General features: G+C 53.3%; 1 protein-coding gene across 7 annotated transcripts in view; it reads left to right on the plus strand.

Annotated features, from left to right (window-relative positions):
• Window positions 1-12,937, plus strand: part of IGDCC4 (immunoglobulin superfamily DCC subclass member 4) — a 39,121-nt gene extending 26,184 nt beyond the window's left edge. For 5 of the 7 annotated variants that reach the window (XM_057543856.1, XM_057543860.1, XM_057543861.1 and 2 more), the window contains exons 10-20: window positions 324-494; window positions 1,484-1,723; window positions 1,875-1,976; window positions 3,804-3,987; window positions 4,669-4,796; window positions 6,350-6,520; window positions 6,773-6,910; window positions 7,680-7,785; window positions 8,282-8,510; window positions 9,258-9,419; window positions 9,966-12,937. In XM_057543856.1, the coding sequence (XP_057399839.1) occupies window positions 324-494; window positions 1,484-1,723; window positions 1,875-1,976; window positions 3,804-3,987; window positions 4,669-4,796; window positions 6,350-6,520; window positions 6,773-6,910; window positions 7,680-7,785; window positions 8,282-8,510; window positions 9,258-9,419; window positions 9,966-10,376 (2,042 nt within the window). In that variant the 3' untranslated portion in view covers window positions 10,377-12,937. The remainder of the gene's footprint in view (window positions 1-323; window positions 495-1,483; window positions 1,724-1,874; window positions 1,977-3,803; window positions 3,988-4,668; window positions 4,797-6,349; window positions 6,521-6,772; window positions 6,911-7,679; window positions 7,786-8,281; window positions 8,511-9,257; window positions 9,420-9,965) is intronic. The other 2 variants (XM_057543858.1, XM_057543857.1) reach the window with 2 other exon arrangements.

A 12,937-nucleotide genomic window follows, 5' to 3' on the forward strand; every position in this document is an offset into this window, starting at 1 on the left:
TAGGCAGTACTTGATGGCCTTCACAGCCAGCGCCTCGTGCCCGCGCCCTGGTGTGTGCGTGGGGTGGTTACTGACAGCTCCTGGGGCGGTGGGGGGTGTGTGCCATGATTCTCCCCCTCTGAGCCGAGGCTGATGGCTGTGTCAGCCAGAGTTGGAGGCCCAGGAGTCAGCCCTGGAGCATGGAGTCCGTCCGGGCACTGAGGGTCTCAGGCTCCGATGGGCCGTAAGGAACCAAGATCTGAGGTGGAAAAGTCGGTGTAGGGGAGTTTAGGAGTCCTGGTCCTTAGGTGGCCACCCAGAGCCAGTCTCTTCTGTCCCAGCAGATCAGATTTTCTCCACCGAGGTGCCAGGGAACGAGACACAGTTTACACTGAACTCGCTTCAGCCCAACAAGGTGTATCGAGTGCGGATTTCGGCCGGCACAGGGACGGGCTACGGGGCCCCCTCCCAGTGGATGCAGCACAGAACGCCCAGTGTGCACAACCAGAGCCACGGTACGGGGTCAGAGGGGACAGTCAGGGTGATGCGTGTGCCTGTGTGGGTGTATGTTTGCCCTTGGAACCCGGACCCAGCCGCCTCCTCCATCAGAGACATTCCATGGCTCCCCCTGCTCGATGGGCAAGGGAGGATGGGTGAAGAGGGGAAGGGCTGGCCTTTGCAGACACCCCTGAGCTCGTGTTTCCTTTCCATCTGCTGTGTGACTTTGGACAGACCATTCACAACTCTAAGACTTCATTTACTGCCAGGTGTGGCATGAGGATTAATTAATGTAAACAGAATGTTTAGTACATAATTAAAACTTGTTAAATAGTAGCTGCTTCCATGATTATGATTGTTGTGGGTTTGGTTGAGAGGCCCAATAGTAGAGTGGTTAAATGCGGTCAAAACCTGTCGCACATACTATCTGTGTGACCTTGGGCAAGTTACTTTTACGAGGCTCAGTTTTCTTATCTGTAAAACAGGGATAATAGTATTTTTGTTATTTTATAGGGTTGTGAGAATAAAGTTAAAATACATGGTACAAAGTGCTTAGAACAGCATCAGACACATAGTGAGCTGCCCACTCTTAGGCTTCCAAGTAGGGCTCCCCACTTCCAATGGCTCCATCCCTCCTTCCCAGCTTTAGCAATCCCTGTGATACCCTTACCTGCCGGTACTCATGCATTCATTCCTTCAGAAGAATTCTAGAGCCCTACTCTAAGCGAGGTACTGTCAGCCCTGCCCCAGAGGTGCTCCTTGCTAACCTCTTTGCAAATGCCCAGGAGACATCCCTGCATTCTCAGCACTTGTGGAAGAGTAAGTTGTCCTCTAGACCGAGCCTGGGCCTGGCCCTTAGGCTGGTGACTGAATGGTGATGCATTGGGAGAAGGCTGGCAAGGCTCCCACTCAATGCTGTCTTCCTGCTTTTTGCTTCCTCGTGTCTCTTCCCTCCTCCCTTCCCTGGCCTCCTCCTCCTCCTCCCTTCCTGCTCCTCTGCCCCCAGTCCCTTTTGCCCCTGCAGAGCTGAAGGTACGGGCAAGGATGGAGTCCCTGGTCGTATCATGGCAGCCACCCCCTCACCCCGCTCAGATCTCTGGCTACAAACTGTACTGGCGAGAGGTGGGGACAGAAGAGGAGGAGGCAGATGGCGAGAGCCCTCCAGGGGGCCGTGGAGACCAGGCTTGGGATGTGGGGCCTGTCCGGCTCAAGAAGAAAGTGAAGCAGTATGAGCTGACCCAGCTAGGTGAGGAGGGCCAGGTGGGGAGGGATGAGATGGATATAGCTCCAGCGGGAGACAAGCTGGGTCAGTGGTTGGAGATGGAATCTCCCTGGGGATGAGAGAACGACCCCAGAGGTTCCTCTAGCCAGTGAGTGACCCCCATGACCTTCCCCAGTCCCTGGCCAGCTGTACGAGGTGAAGCTCGTGGCATTCAACAAACACGAGGATGGCTATGCGGCAGTGTGGAAGGGCAAGACGGAAAAGGCTCCCACCCCAGGTGAGGGGGCTGGGGAAGCGGGGGAGGAGGTCTCAGTCAGCAGGTCTGCGTGTGGCCTCCTTTCCCTTTCCTCTGGGCCAGCTCTGGTGGTCAGGTTGTCTGGAAGCTTCAGCCACCCGCAAACCCATTCTACTAGGCTCTTCTAGGTTACAGAGAGAAGCTCCAGCTTGTGCACTGTCTTGTAGGTCTGCTTACTGTGTTTTCATTATCCATGAACAGTGCTGATATGGAAGGTTTGGACAGAGAAAAACCCTATGGTTCATCAGTGACTTCTGACTCCAAGTTTGACCTTTAAACAATTTTTAAAATACATCCACCTACATTGCACCGTCTATCAGATTATTCCTCTGCTCTAGGCAGGGAGGGTATCCCTTTGTGGCCCACCAGGAAACTGAGGCTCAGGATCTTAGTTGGGGCTGCTGCAACAAAACATTATAGACTGGGTGGCTTGAACAACCAGTTCTGGAGGCCGGGAAGTCCAAGATCGAGACCCCAGCAGAGCCAGTGTCTGGTGAAGAACTGCTTCCTGGTTCATAGACCATAGGCCATCTTCTCGCTGTGTCCTCACATGGCAGAAGGAGGGTTGGAGAGTTCCCTGGGGTCTCTTTTAATATATATTTTATTGATTGATTGATTGATTGATTGCTGTGTTGGGTCTTCGTTTCTGTGTGAGGGCTTTCTCCAGCTGTGGCAAGTGGGGGCCGTTCTTCATCGCGGTGCGCGGGCCTCTTCACTATCGCGGCCTCTCTTGTTGCGGAGCACAGGCTCCAGACGCGCAGGCTCAGTAATTGTGGCTCACGGGCCCAGTCGCTCCGCGGCATGTGGGATCCTCCCAGACCAGGGCGTGAACCCGTGTCCCCTGCATTGGCAGGCAGACTCTCAACCACTGCGCCACCAGGGAAGCCCCTGGGGTCTCTTTTATAAGGGCACTGTTATGGACTGAAAATGTGTGTCACCCCAGAATTCATATGCTGAAACCCTCCACTCCAATGCGATGCAATAGGAGGTAATTAGGATTAGGTGATGTCATGAGGGTGGAGCCTTCATGAATGGGATTAGCACCCTTATAAGAGTCACAAGAGAGCTTGCTTCCCTTTTCTGCTCTAAAGATACAGTGAGAAGTCAATAGTCTATAACCCAGAAGAGGGCCTTCACCAGAACTTGACCACACTGGCACCCTGATCTCAGACTCCAGAACTGTGAGAAATAAATTTCTGCTGTTTATAAGCCACCCAGTCTATGGTTGTTTGTCATAGTAGCCTGAACAGGCAAAGACAGGCACTAATCCCTAAGACAGGACCCACCATATGTTCAAATTTCAACATATGAACTTTGGGGGGGCACAAACATTCATTCCATAAAACTTTTCTACATCCTTTACAAACATTAACTAATTTAATTCTCATAACAACCCTATGAGGTGTTGGTACTATTATCTGCCCCACTGACAGAATGGGGAATGGAGACACAGAGAGGTTAATTAACTTCTCCATAGTCACACAGCTACTAAGTGGCAGAGTTGGAATTTGAATCAGGGCAGCCTGGCTCCAGAATCTGTGCTCTTAATTGCCATGATTTGCTGTCTCTCTCTATTACATTCCTACATACTAGTGTTCCACAGTCTGCTATCTGTATGCTCTTGGCAAAAATCACTTAAATTCTTGGGATCCTCAGTTTCCTCATCTGTGAAGTGGGAATGGTGCTATCCAACTCACAGGATCAAAAGAGACTGGGTAAAAGAAAGTGCCTTGGGAACTGCAAACCACTATACATATTAAGGGATGAGTATCCTCCCTCCATTCCCACACTCTAATTTTCACCCTCCAGACCTGCCCATCCAGAGAGGGCCACCCCTGCCCCCCGCCCATGTCCATGCAGAATCAAACAGCTCCACATCCATTTGGCTTCGGTGGAAAAAACCAGACTTCACCACAGTCAAGATTGTCAACTACACGGTGCGCTTCAGCCCTTGGGGGCTCAGGAATGCCTCCCTGGTCACCTATTACACCAGGTGGGAAGAGGGGGCTGATGCTGTGAAGGGGGCTGAAGAGCAGACGGTGGGGAAGAAGGCAGCAGGTGGTGATGAGGAGAGGGGACCTGGGGGTTCAGGGACATTTCATGACTCATGTGTTAAACTGGGGGCACATTGAGGGTCTGATGACCAGATGGTGACAGATGGAAAAGGGGAGTCCATCCAGTCCCATCCCCTCACAGGAGAGCCTTGTACTCAACCCTAGGAAACGTCACGCAGGACAGACCTATTTCTTCAACTTCACGTGATGGGGAAGAGACAGCCCAGCTGCTGTCCTGAGAGGTCCCCAGTTAGATGGGGAGACAGAGACCCTGACCTGGGGAGCTGTTTGTTTGGCAGAGGAAACAAAGCATAAAAAGAAATAGATATATACAGTTGCAGCTGAAGTAAAATTAAGTCAAGGAAAAGAAGCATCAGAGATGGTCCCTTGGGTAGAGAATGATGTGGATTAATCCAGGAATGTTTCCTGGAAGAGGGGCCTGGCTTGGGGATTGGACATGGAGCCCGATACATACATACAGTACATCCAGACCTCTCTGCAGGTCCTCTGGAGGGTGTTAGTGGCCCCCATGGGGCTGGGGTAGGGGAGTAGATTTGGAGGGGCCTGCCCTGCTAGGGGGGTGTGCCTGAGAGCCCTGGTCACGTTTCTTGCCTTGGCAGCTCTGGAGAAGACATCCTCATTGGCGGGCTGAAGCCATTCACCAAATACGAGTTTGCGGTACAGTCCCACGGCGTGGACATGGACGGGCCTTTCGGCTCCGTAGTGGAGCGCTCCACCCTGCCTGACCGTGAGTGGCCCCCAGTCCATCTTTCAGGGAACTCCTTCTTGCCCCAGCACCCCTCTTGTGAAGCACCCCTCAGAACCCTATGAGTGTCCGTCATTTGCTCTGCATCTCTGTAGGCAGTCCTGTGCTGGTCTTAACCATATTTACTCACAGACATCCTAACATAAGATTTAGAGGAGTGGTTTCTTTCAAGAGGCTGTGGGAAGACCTCAGTGAGCTGTGAGGGGGGCCAGGTCTGGAGGCAGGCATCCTGGGTTCTGCGTTTGGGTCTCCGACATCCCCCTAACACACACGGAGACTTAGGCAGTCCCCTTCCCCACGAAGGGCCTGTGGGTCCACATCTGTCAAAAGAGAGGATGGGACCATTCGCTTTGCAGGTCTGTGACTCTGGAACCCTCTGGAAATGCATCTGAAGACAAGTGGATTTTTGTTCTCACAGCAGAGGCTCTTTGGTGCTTCCAGTCCTAAGACTGCTCACCTTTCTATTGACAGACCTTTGTCCCTGATCTGAAATAGGAAGACACATGTAGGGTAGGGTGGGGAGGCCCTCTACCCTCATGGATTCACTTTTTAAAAAACTGCTTACAGGTTGTTTCTCACCCACCCATGACTTCAGTTCTTATGGTCTTAAACTGTGTGCGGAGTTTAGGGAGACCCCGGTGTTTTCTCCAAGGAGACTCTATGATATTGGATCCCCAGCACAACTGACCAGGCTACAGAGGGGGGAATGTTTTCTCCTTTCGCAGATGGGGAGACGAGCCTGAGAAGCAGAAAGTCACCTAGGATCAAGGAGGGTTCTGGCAGCCCATGGTGCTGTGGCTCTGTTATGCCTTAGAGCCCTGGGTCCCCATCCCACCCTCTGTTGGGCCTCGAAAACCTGAGCCCCCAAATCTCTGTCCCTTCCCAACACACCAGCCACCTTGTGTCCCTCCTTCTTCCCCTTCCTCATTCACTCCCGCCCCCCAGGATCAACTTCTTCTCTGAAAAAAAAAACACAAAGCCTTCCAAGGTGCTGCTTCTCCCACTGCGGTTCCCCTGACCCTGAGGACTTGTGCCAGAGGCAGGCGTAGACAGAGGCTACACAGGGCATCAACCAACTTTACTTGAAGATTTCAGGTGGCAAGGGGAGTTAGGAACTTTAAATGATAAAATATTTCAAACACTCTTTTTATATTAAATGTTACCACGGAATAGATGAATTTAAAAGAAAAGGTAAGCTTTCCGAAAACTTCTGAGCTCTGCCCCTAGGTCCCTAGAATACCAGACAGTGTCTTCAACCCTTGGAAGTATTTGGGTGTGGAAGTTTGAGGAGCTCTGCTCCAAGGAGTGGAAAAGAGTTTCTGAGAGGGGACAAATGGTGGTGAAGCCCCTTCCTCAACTGTATTCCAGAAATTCCCCAGTGAGAGACCAGACCTCATTCTGCTTTGTGGTTTGTGGTTTGTTCCAGTGAAGGAGGAAGCAGGGAGGCTAGGTCCTCATGCCCTGGCTCCCAGCTGCCCCCAGAGCTGGGGCTCTCAGTGACCCTGCCTCTCCCCGTCTCCCCTCCTGACCCCCAGGGCCCTCCACGCCCCCATCCGACCTGCGCCTGAGGCCCCTGACGCCATCCACCGTTCGGCTGCACTGGTGCCCCCCCTTGGAGCCCAACGGCGAGATTGTGGAGTATCTGATTCTCTACAGCAACAACCGTACCCAGCCTGAGCACCAGTGGACCCTGCTCACCACCGAGGGTGAGGGCTCACGCCCCAGGGCATCTGAGCAAGAGTTTCCCCACCCTCTCCCCACTTTCCAGCCTCCCCAGTGGCTGGTTAGTAGTGAGCTCGCCGCTGAGGTTTGTTCTAGGAGGAGCAGGCAGAAGCTACCGCCTGAGGGGGAGAAGCAGATTCTCTCAGGGCCACTTCCCAGCCCATCCCTGCAGCCCACCCCGACCCAGTTCACCAACCCTGCTCTCCCTGCCTTCCCCACGCCCCCCCCCACCGCAGGAAACATCTTCAGTGCTGAGGTCCACGGCCTCGAGAGCGACACTAGGTACTTCTTCAAGATGGGGGCACGCACGGAGGTGGGGCCTGGGCCCTTCTCTGGCCTGCAGGATGTGATTACTCTCCAGGAAAAGCTCTCAGGTAAGAGGCAGGAAGGCAGGAAGGGGTGGAGTCCATCCTGGGGCAGCCCAAGCTCTCCAGAGCCCCCCCCAACCCAGTTGACTTCTAACCCTCAAGCCATCTCTTCCAAGGTCCTGCCTCTGGGCATGACTACACTTTCATTGTTTTGGACAAGTGCCCTCTTCATCTGGTGTGGAGAGGACAAATTTGAAGGGAAGATGGGTGTGGTTCGGTGGTGATTCATTTGAGAGGTTAGATTTGCAGGAGACTGGCTTGGTTTCTTTGGGAGATTGCTTTGATTGGAGGACTGGCTTGGAAAGGTGACGAGATTTATGGGGTGGAGGTCTTGGGCAATGGGACTGGCTATGTAATCTGCAGGGCCCGGTGTGAAAGGAAAATGTGGGGTCCCTTATTTAAAAAGGGGGAAGAATTTCCAGATGGTGACAGCAGAGCATTAAACCAAGGCCAGAGCCCTTCTAAGCATGGGCCACATGCCCCTCCAGGTGTTGCACACCTGCAAAACCAGCCCTGTTAGGCAGGCAAGAGGTGTGTTTCACTGAAAGGCCAGGCTGATGGGGAGGAACCACAACTTCTGGATGCCCAGTGAGAGAGGTAGTGGTGGTCTCTGTGAGTCCATGGGGCCCTCCTGTCCTTGCCTGAGAAGATTTCACGTGTCCAAAGGGTGAGACTCAGGCCAGGGGTCTCTGGAGGAAGCCGCAAGTCCTGGTCTATGAACCCTGGGTTCTCTCCTGCCCTCCACCTGTTCTGTTCCCTCCCTCTCCCCCGCCAGACTCTTTGGACGTGCACTCTGTCACGGGCATCATCGTGGGCGTCTGCCTGGGCCTCCTCTGCCTCCTGGCCTGCATGTGCGCTGGCCTGCGCCGTGGCCCCCACCGGTGGGTGAAGGAACCAGTCTGACCGCAAAGAGGAGAGGTTTCCAGAAGGGCTGCAGAGATGAGGGAGCAGGGAAAGTGGCCATGACTTGCTCTGGGCACTCCCAGCAGCCCCATTAAAGTTGACTCTGGGATGAAGGGGTTGGGAGTGATGACCTCATGAGAGTAGGGGGTGGGTTTAGGGAAGCCCCCCAGCATATCCCTTCAGCAAGGGCAGGCGTAGGTAGAGCTGCCTCTCTGCCGCTTCCTTGGTAGCTGAGAGCATCTTGCAAAGAGGGACCCCAAATCTCCAGATGCCTGGAGCCAAGGGAGGAAGGACCCCAGTGTAGTGTCACAGCTGTTTTGAACAATCACAGAATTTCTTATTCATTGCACAGACCGGGAAATTAAGTCTCAGAGATGTGTAGGAACCTGCCCAGGGATACAGGCTGGACTAGATACCAGTCCCACGCCCACCCCTCTCTTTGACCACTGTGCTGTCCCCCATCTTCCCTTCCAGGGAAGCCCTCCCGGGCCTGTCCTCCACGGCCACTGCTGGGAACCCCACGCTGTACTCCCGAGCCCGCCTTGCCCCCCCCAGCCCCCCGGCTGCCCATGAACTGGAGTCCCTTGTGCACCCCCGTCCCCAGGATTGGTCCCCACCACCCTCAGACATCGAGGACAGGGCTGAAGTGCACAGCCTTATGGGTGGTGGCGGTCCTGACTGCCGGGGTCACTCCAAGAGAAAGGTGAGCCTGGGTAGGTCCAAGCCCCACACTGTGGCTCATGCCCAAATAGGACACCAGGGGGCGCGAGAGCGCAATGTGTGACCCCGTGAGAGAGCCCCTTCCCTCCTCCCCCCTCCCCTTCCTGGGCCAGCTGCAGAAGAAAAGGCACACTCTCCCTCCTCCTTGAAAGGGTTGGGAGGGCAGGGAAGCAGATGGGCCTCCATCCCTGGCAGAATAGGTCAGCCTGGTTCTCAGGAAGGAGGGGAGGGCCCCCGATGGGCTGTTTGCGGTTGATTCGGGGTGGCCAGAACACCCAGATCCCTCCTCATCCTGGGAGCTGGGGAGACCTCTAAGACCCGGCTCTCCCCAGTATGGGGAAAAGAGGCTGGTCAGTTTGGAGGTGGTCAAGTGGGACCGGGATCCGGATAAGGTGAGCCCACACAGGGCAGATCCCCTCCATCCTAGCCGTGGTGGCTCATCCTGCATTCTCTGACCAGCCAGCTCAAACCCCTGAGTCTTTCCTCATCCTTTCCCTGCCTCTGTGGTGAAGGAGACCCTGCCTGGCTCAGAAACCTCTGGGCTTTTCTGCAGGAGGATCTTTCTAGCCTCAAATTCACCCCCAGACTCTCAGCCCATTCTGTGCTCCTCCCTACAGCCTTGGGGAGGGAGGTAGCAAGGGGGCCAAGAGAGTCCATGGAGGGAGCTCCATCCACTTCCCTCATACTTCACAGTCAAGCTCTCAATGCTCCCACTTCTCTTCCTGTGCAGATCTCCTGGGCTCAGCACGGTGGGCCAAGCTGGGCAGGTTCCTGGGCAGGCTGTGAGCTGCCCCAGGCAGGCCCCATGCCCTCTCTGACCCGGGCCCTGCTGCCCCCTGCTGGAACCGGGCAGACGCTGTTGCTGCAGGCTCTGGTGTATGACGCCATAAAGGTCAGTGTCCTGGGAGGAGCGGGGAGGGAAGGAGAGGAGGGTCCCCGCGTTTGTGCAGAGCAAGTAGTGAATCCTCTGGAGAGCCCTGGTGGTAACTTCCCTGGGGCTAAAAGTCTAGCCAGCAGATCCGTGGAGCCTCTAAAGGTGAGTGGATGGAGGGCAGGCCAGTTTGGGAGAACCTGTATTTCTCTGGGTTGGGGACAATCCCTCCTCTACCTAGACGTAAGTGGGCCACCGCAGAATTACATGGATCTGACGGTGCACCCGGCCTGAGTGCACTCAGCCCTTCTTCCTATTCACTGAGGCCCTGACTGAATCTGGTACTTCTGGAACTCCTCAGCAAGGGCAAATGCGTAGTATTTCCCTGCCTTCCCATGGATCTGATCATCATCTCTTTTAGGACAGTCACCGTTCTTCCTTTACCAACTCCCATGTAATATATAACGGGCTCTGGGCTGGGGGTCAGTCTCTCTCCGTCCCAAGAATGATGGTCATTCTTCTGATGGTCACTCTCAGTGATGGTTTTGTGTCCTCCTCTCTGACCAGGGCAATGGGAGGAAGAAGCCGCCCCCAGCCTGCAGGAACCAGGTGGAGGCCGAAGTCATTGTCCACTCTGACTTCAGTGCATCCAAAGGGAACCCTGACCTCCACCTCCAAGACCTGGAACCTGAGGATCCGCTGCCTTCAGAGGCTGCTGACCTCACTTTGGGTGTTATGGATCTCAGGCAAGGGGCAGACTGGCTGGACAGGGAGCTGGGAGGGTGTGAGCAGGCAAGCCCTGGGCCAGACAGACTTACCTGCCTGCCAGAGGCAGCCAGTGCCTCTTGCCCCTACCCGGACCTCCAGCCCAGTGAGGCTCTGGAGGAGGCCCCAGGGAACAGCTGCCAGCCAAAGGCCCCCTGCCCTCCAGCAGCCAGCCCAGGCCTGCCCAGAGCCCCAGTCTCCTCCTCTGCTTAGCTCCCTCGAGGGCACAGTTTAGGGCAGGCTGGTATGGCTCATGGGACATGACACGTGTGGCCACACATGTACACGTGTCTGCCTGCAGGTACTGACCGTCATCAAGCCATTTGGAGCCTCCTAGGGTGCTTTGGCTCAGGGGAGAGGAAGAAGTGGATTATTCACTCTTCCCCACCCATGCTCTGTGACACGTGTGGTAGGCGAGAGACACATGAAGCACAGCTATACGCGCTGTACACGTGTGAAGCGCATGTGCGTGTGCTGGTTGGTGAGCTGGGAAACCTTGGCCCGGGCAGTGGTCACTACGGCCTACTCCGTCCTCCATGTCAGGACAGTGCCCCAGCGTGGTCCGTCCCCAGCCCTGTGGGCCCCCACCTCCGTCACCCAGCCTTTTATTACACACTCTGAGAGTGTCTCCAATGCCCTGTCTGACAGAGACAGCCCCAGCCCACTTCCTGTCTGGCTGGGCTGAGTGCAAGCAGGCTCTGAATGCCTAACGCTTTAGCTGCATCACCTCTGCCATGTCCCCGGTGCCCAAATTGAGAGGGTGACTCTGGCTCCCCTCAGAGCAACTCTGCATCTAGTGTTGTAATTGGGGAAGTGCCTAGTTTTGAAAATCTGCTTTCTCTTGCTCTCCCCTCCTTCCTCCCCGCTCACTCCTCTAGTGTCTGTCTCCCAGTCCCCCTGCTTTCCCAATCCTAGTGCCCTTCTCTTCCTCCCTGATACCCTTTCCTTTCCTCTCTGCGCTTTCTCTGTCTCCTCTTTCCGTCTGTCTCTGCTGTCTCTCCCACCTCTCCCACACTGTGTCATGTGGTTCTCCTGCCTGGGTTCAATCTCTGCATCCTTCCCTAACAACATGACTACCTCATGTCTGTTCAAGGCCAGAGCGTGACTCCTGTGTCTGCCATCCACTTCACCTGTCATCCTCTCACCCCCTTCCCATCTGTGCCTCTGTAGGCCCCTTCCCCAGGCAAACTGCCTACCCCCAGTGCAGGTTTGGATAAGACCTTTCAGCTTCCCTTGCATCTTTCTGCCTGTGATTGAGATCGGAGGGTTCTCCTTGGAGGGGATAAATGCAAGTCATACAAGGGGGTTTTTGAGACAAGGAAAGGGGAACACAACCCAGAAGCTTGGGGTAAAATTACTCCCTCCCTTCTAGGCAGGCAGGCAGATTTGCTGGATGGAGGGGTTTGGGGACCTTCCTTCCCAGTTGAAACTAGAAGGGTAGAAGGGGATGGAAATTAGGGGCTCCATGGCCCCACCGCTTCCCACTCTGTGCACCTTGATCATGAGCTGACGGCATGGAGGTGGAAGGAATCTCATCCTCTTGCGGTGCTGGAAGGGAGGGCTTCACACAGGACAAGGGTGATGGGCTCATTTCATTTTGTCTTTTCTTTAAATTCAATCCTGAAGTCATTTTCTGTTGACCCACCACACAGGGACAAGCTTGACTTCTGTTTCCTGTGGAGAGAAAACAAGGTCATTTATTTGATTTTGCACCTCAGCCTCTCATAGGAGCATCGAGTATGCGGTCTTTTCTCCCTGCATTCATCTTTTCTAACTGAGCAGCACATCAAGGGTTAACTCTGGCTTCTGGGCCAAATTAGAAATAACCAGTCTATCTTTCCTTTTTTTTTTTAAATGGTGAAATGTCTCTCAGCGGAGTTGCAGCTTTCTCAGCCCCTTTCAGCATCTGTGTTTATTACACTCGGGTGTCACTCACGTTTGACATCCGCACCTACATTTCCTCCTCCTCCCCCTCCTTCAGGCAGCCTATGATAACACTAAAGATTATTAATGTTGGTTTTGTATCTCGTTAGGACAGAATTGTCACTTGTACTATTTCTGTAGCATTCAGCGTTGCTGTGGCGAACACTACTGTATATGTTTCATCACTGCTCTGAAGGTCAAAAGCCTCATTTTATTTTGCTGGTTTGATTTTTTTATTTTCTAAAGGAAAAAAAAAAAACCCAAGAACTGCCCTGAATTAAATGGCTGGTTTAACAGTAGGCTCTTAGCATTACACCACATAGTCATTTTTCATGTTCTTGTTTAACAGGCAGTGAGGTTCTGGTTTAAATTAAATAGCTGCAAATGAGACAATTTATAACCCATTAGGTTGGGTGGAAAATTGTTTCTCAAAAGCAAATAAGTAATAAATCTGGTATCTGCCTATAACTCACAGTTGATAAGAAAGTGGCCATTACTCACTAGCATTATATATGATTTGGTCTCTGGGTAATTTGGAAGTGTTAGGTTTGTGTCTTTGCAACAGTATTTTTATTAGAAAAGAGTCCATTGGCCTTTTACAGGGTATTAATCCCTTTGTCATCTACCATCGATGCCTTACGTTTTTTGAGTCTCATTTAAAAACCTTTTCTTGATGCATGACAAGTGTAATCGGTACCTGCTCATTTATTTGTCTGTAGTTTTGCTGTATTATTTAATTATTTTTCCAGCGTTTTTTTCTCCTTACAAGTATGATATTCTTTAGTGTTAAGCCAAGGCATTGATCATGTATCTGTCCCTATAATGAGTTAATAAACTATTTTCCAAAAATG

This window comes from Balaenoptera acutorostrata, chromosome 3, assembly GCF_949987535.1.
Source record: "Balaenoptera acutorostrata chromosome 3, mBalAcu1.1, whole genome shotgun sequence".
In the NCBI taxonomy this organism is placed as follows: Eukaryota; Metazoa; Chordata; class Mammalia; order Artiodactyla; family Balaenopteridae; genus Balaenoptera; species Balaenoptera acutorostrata.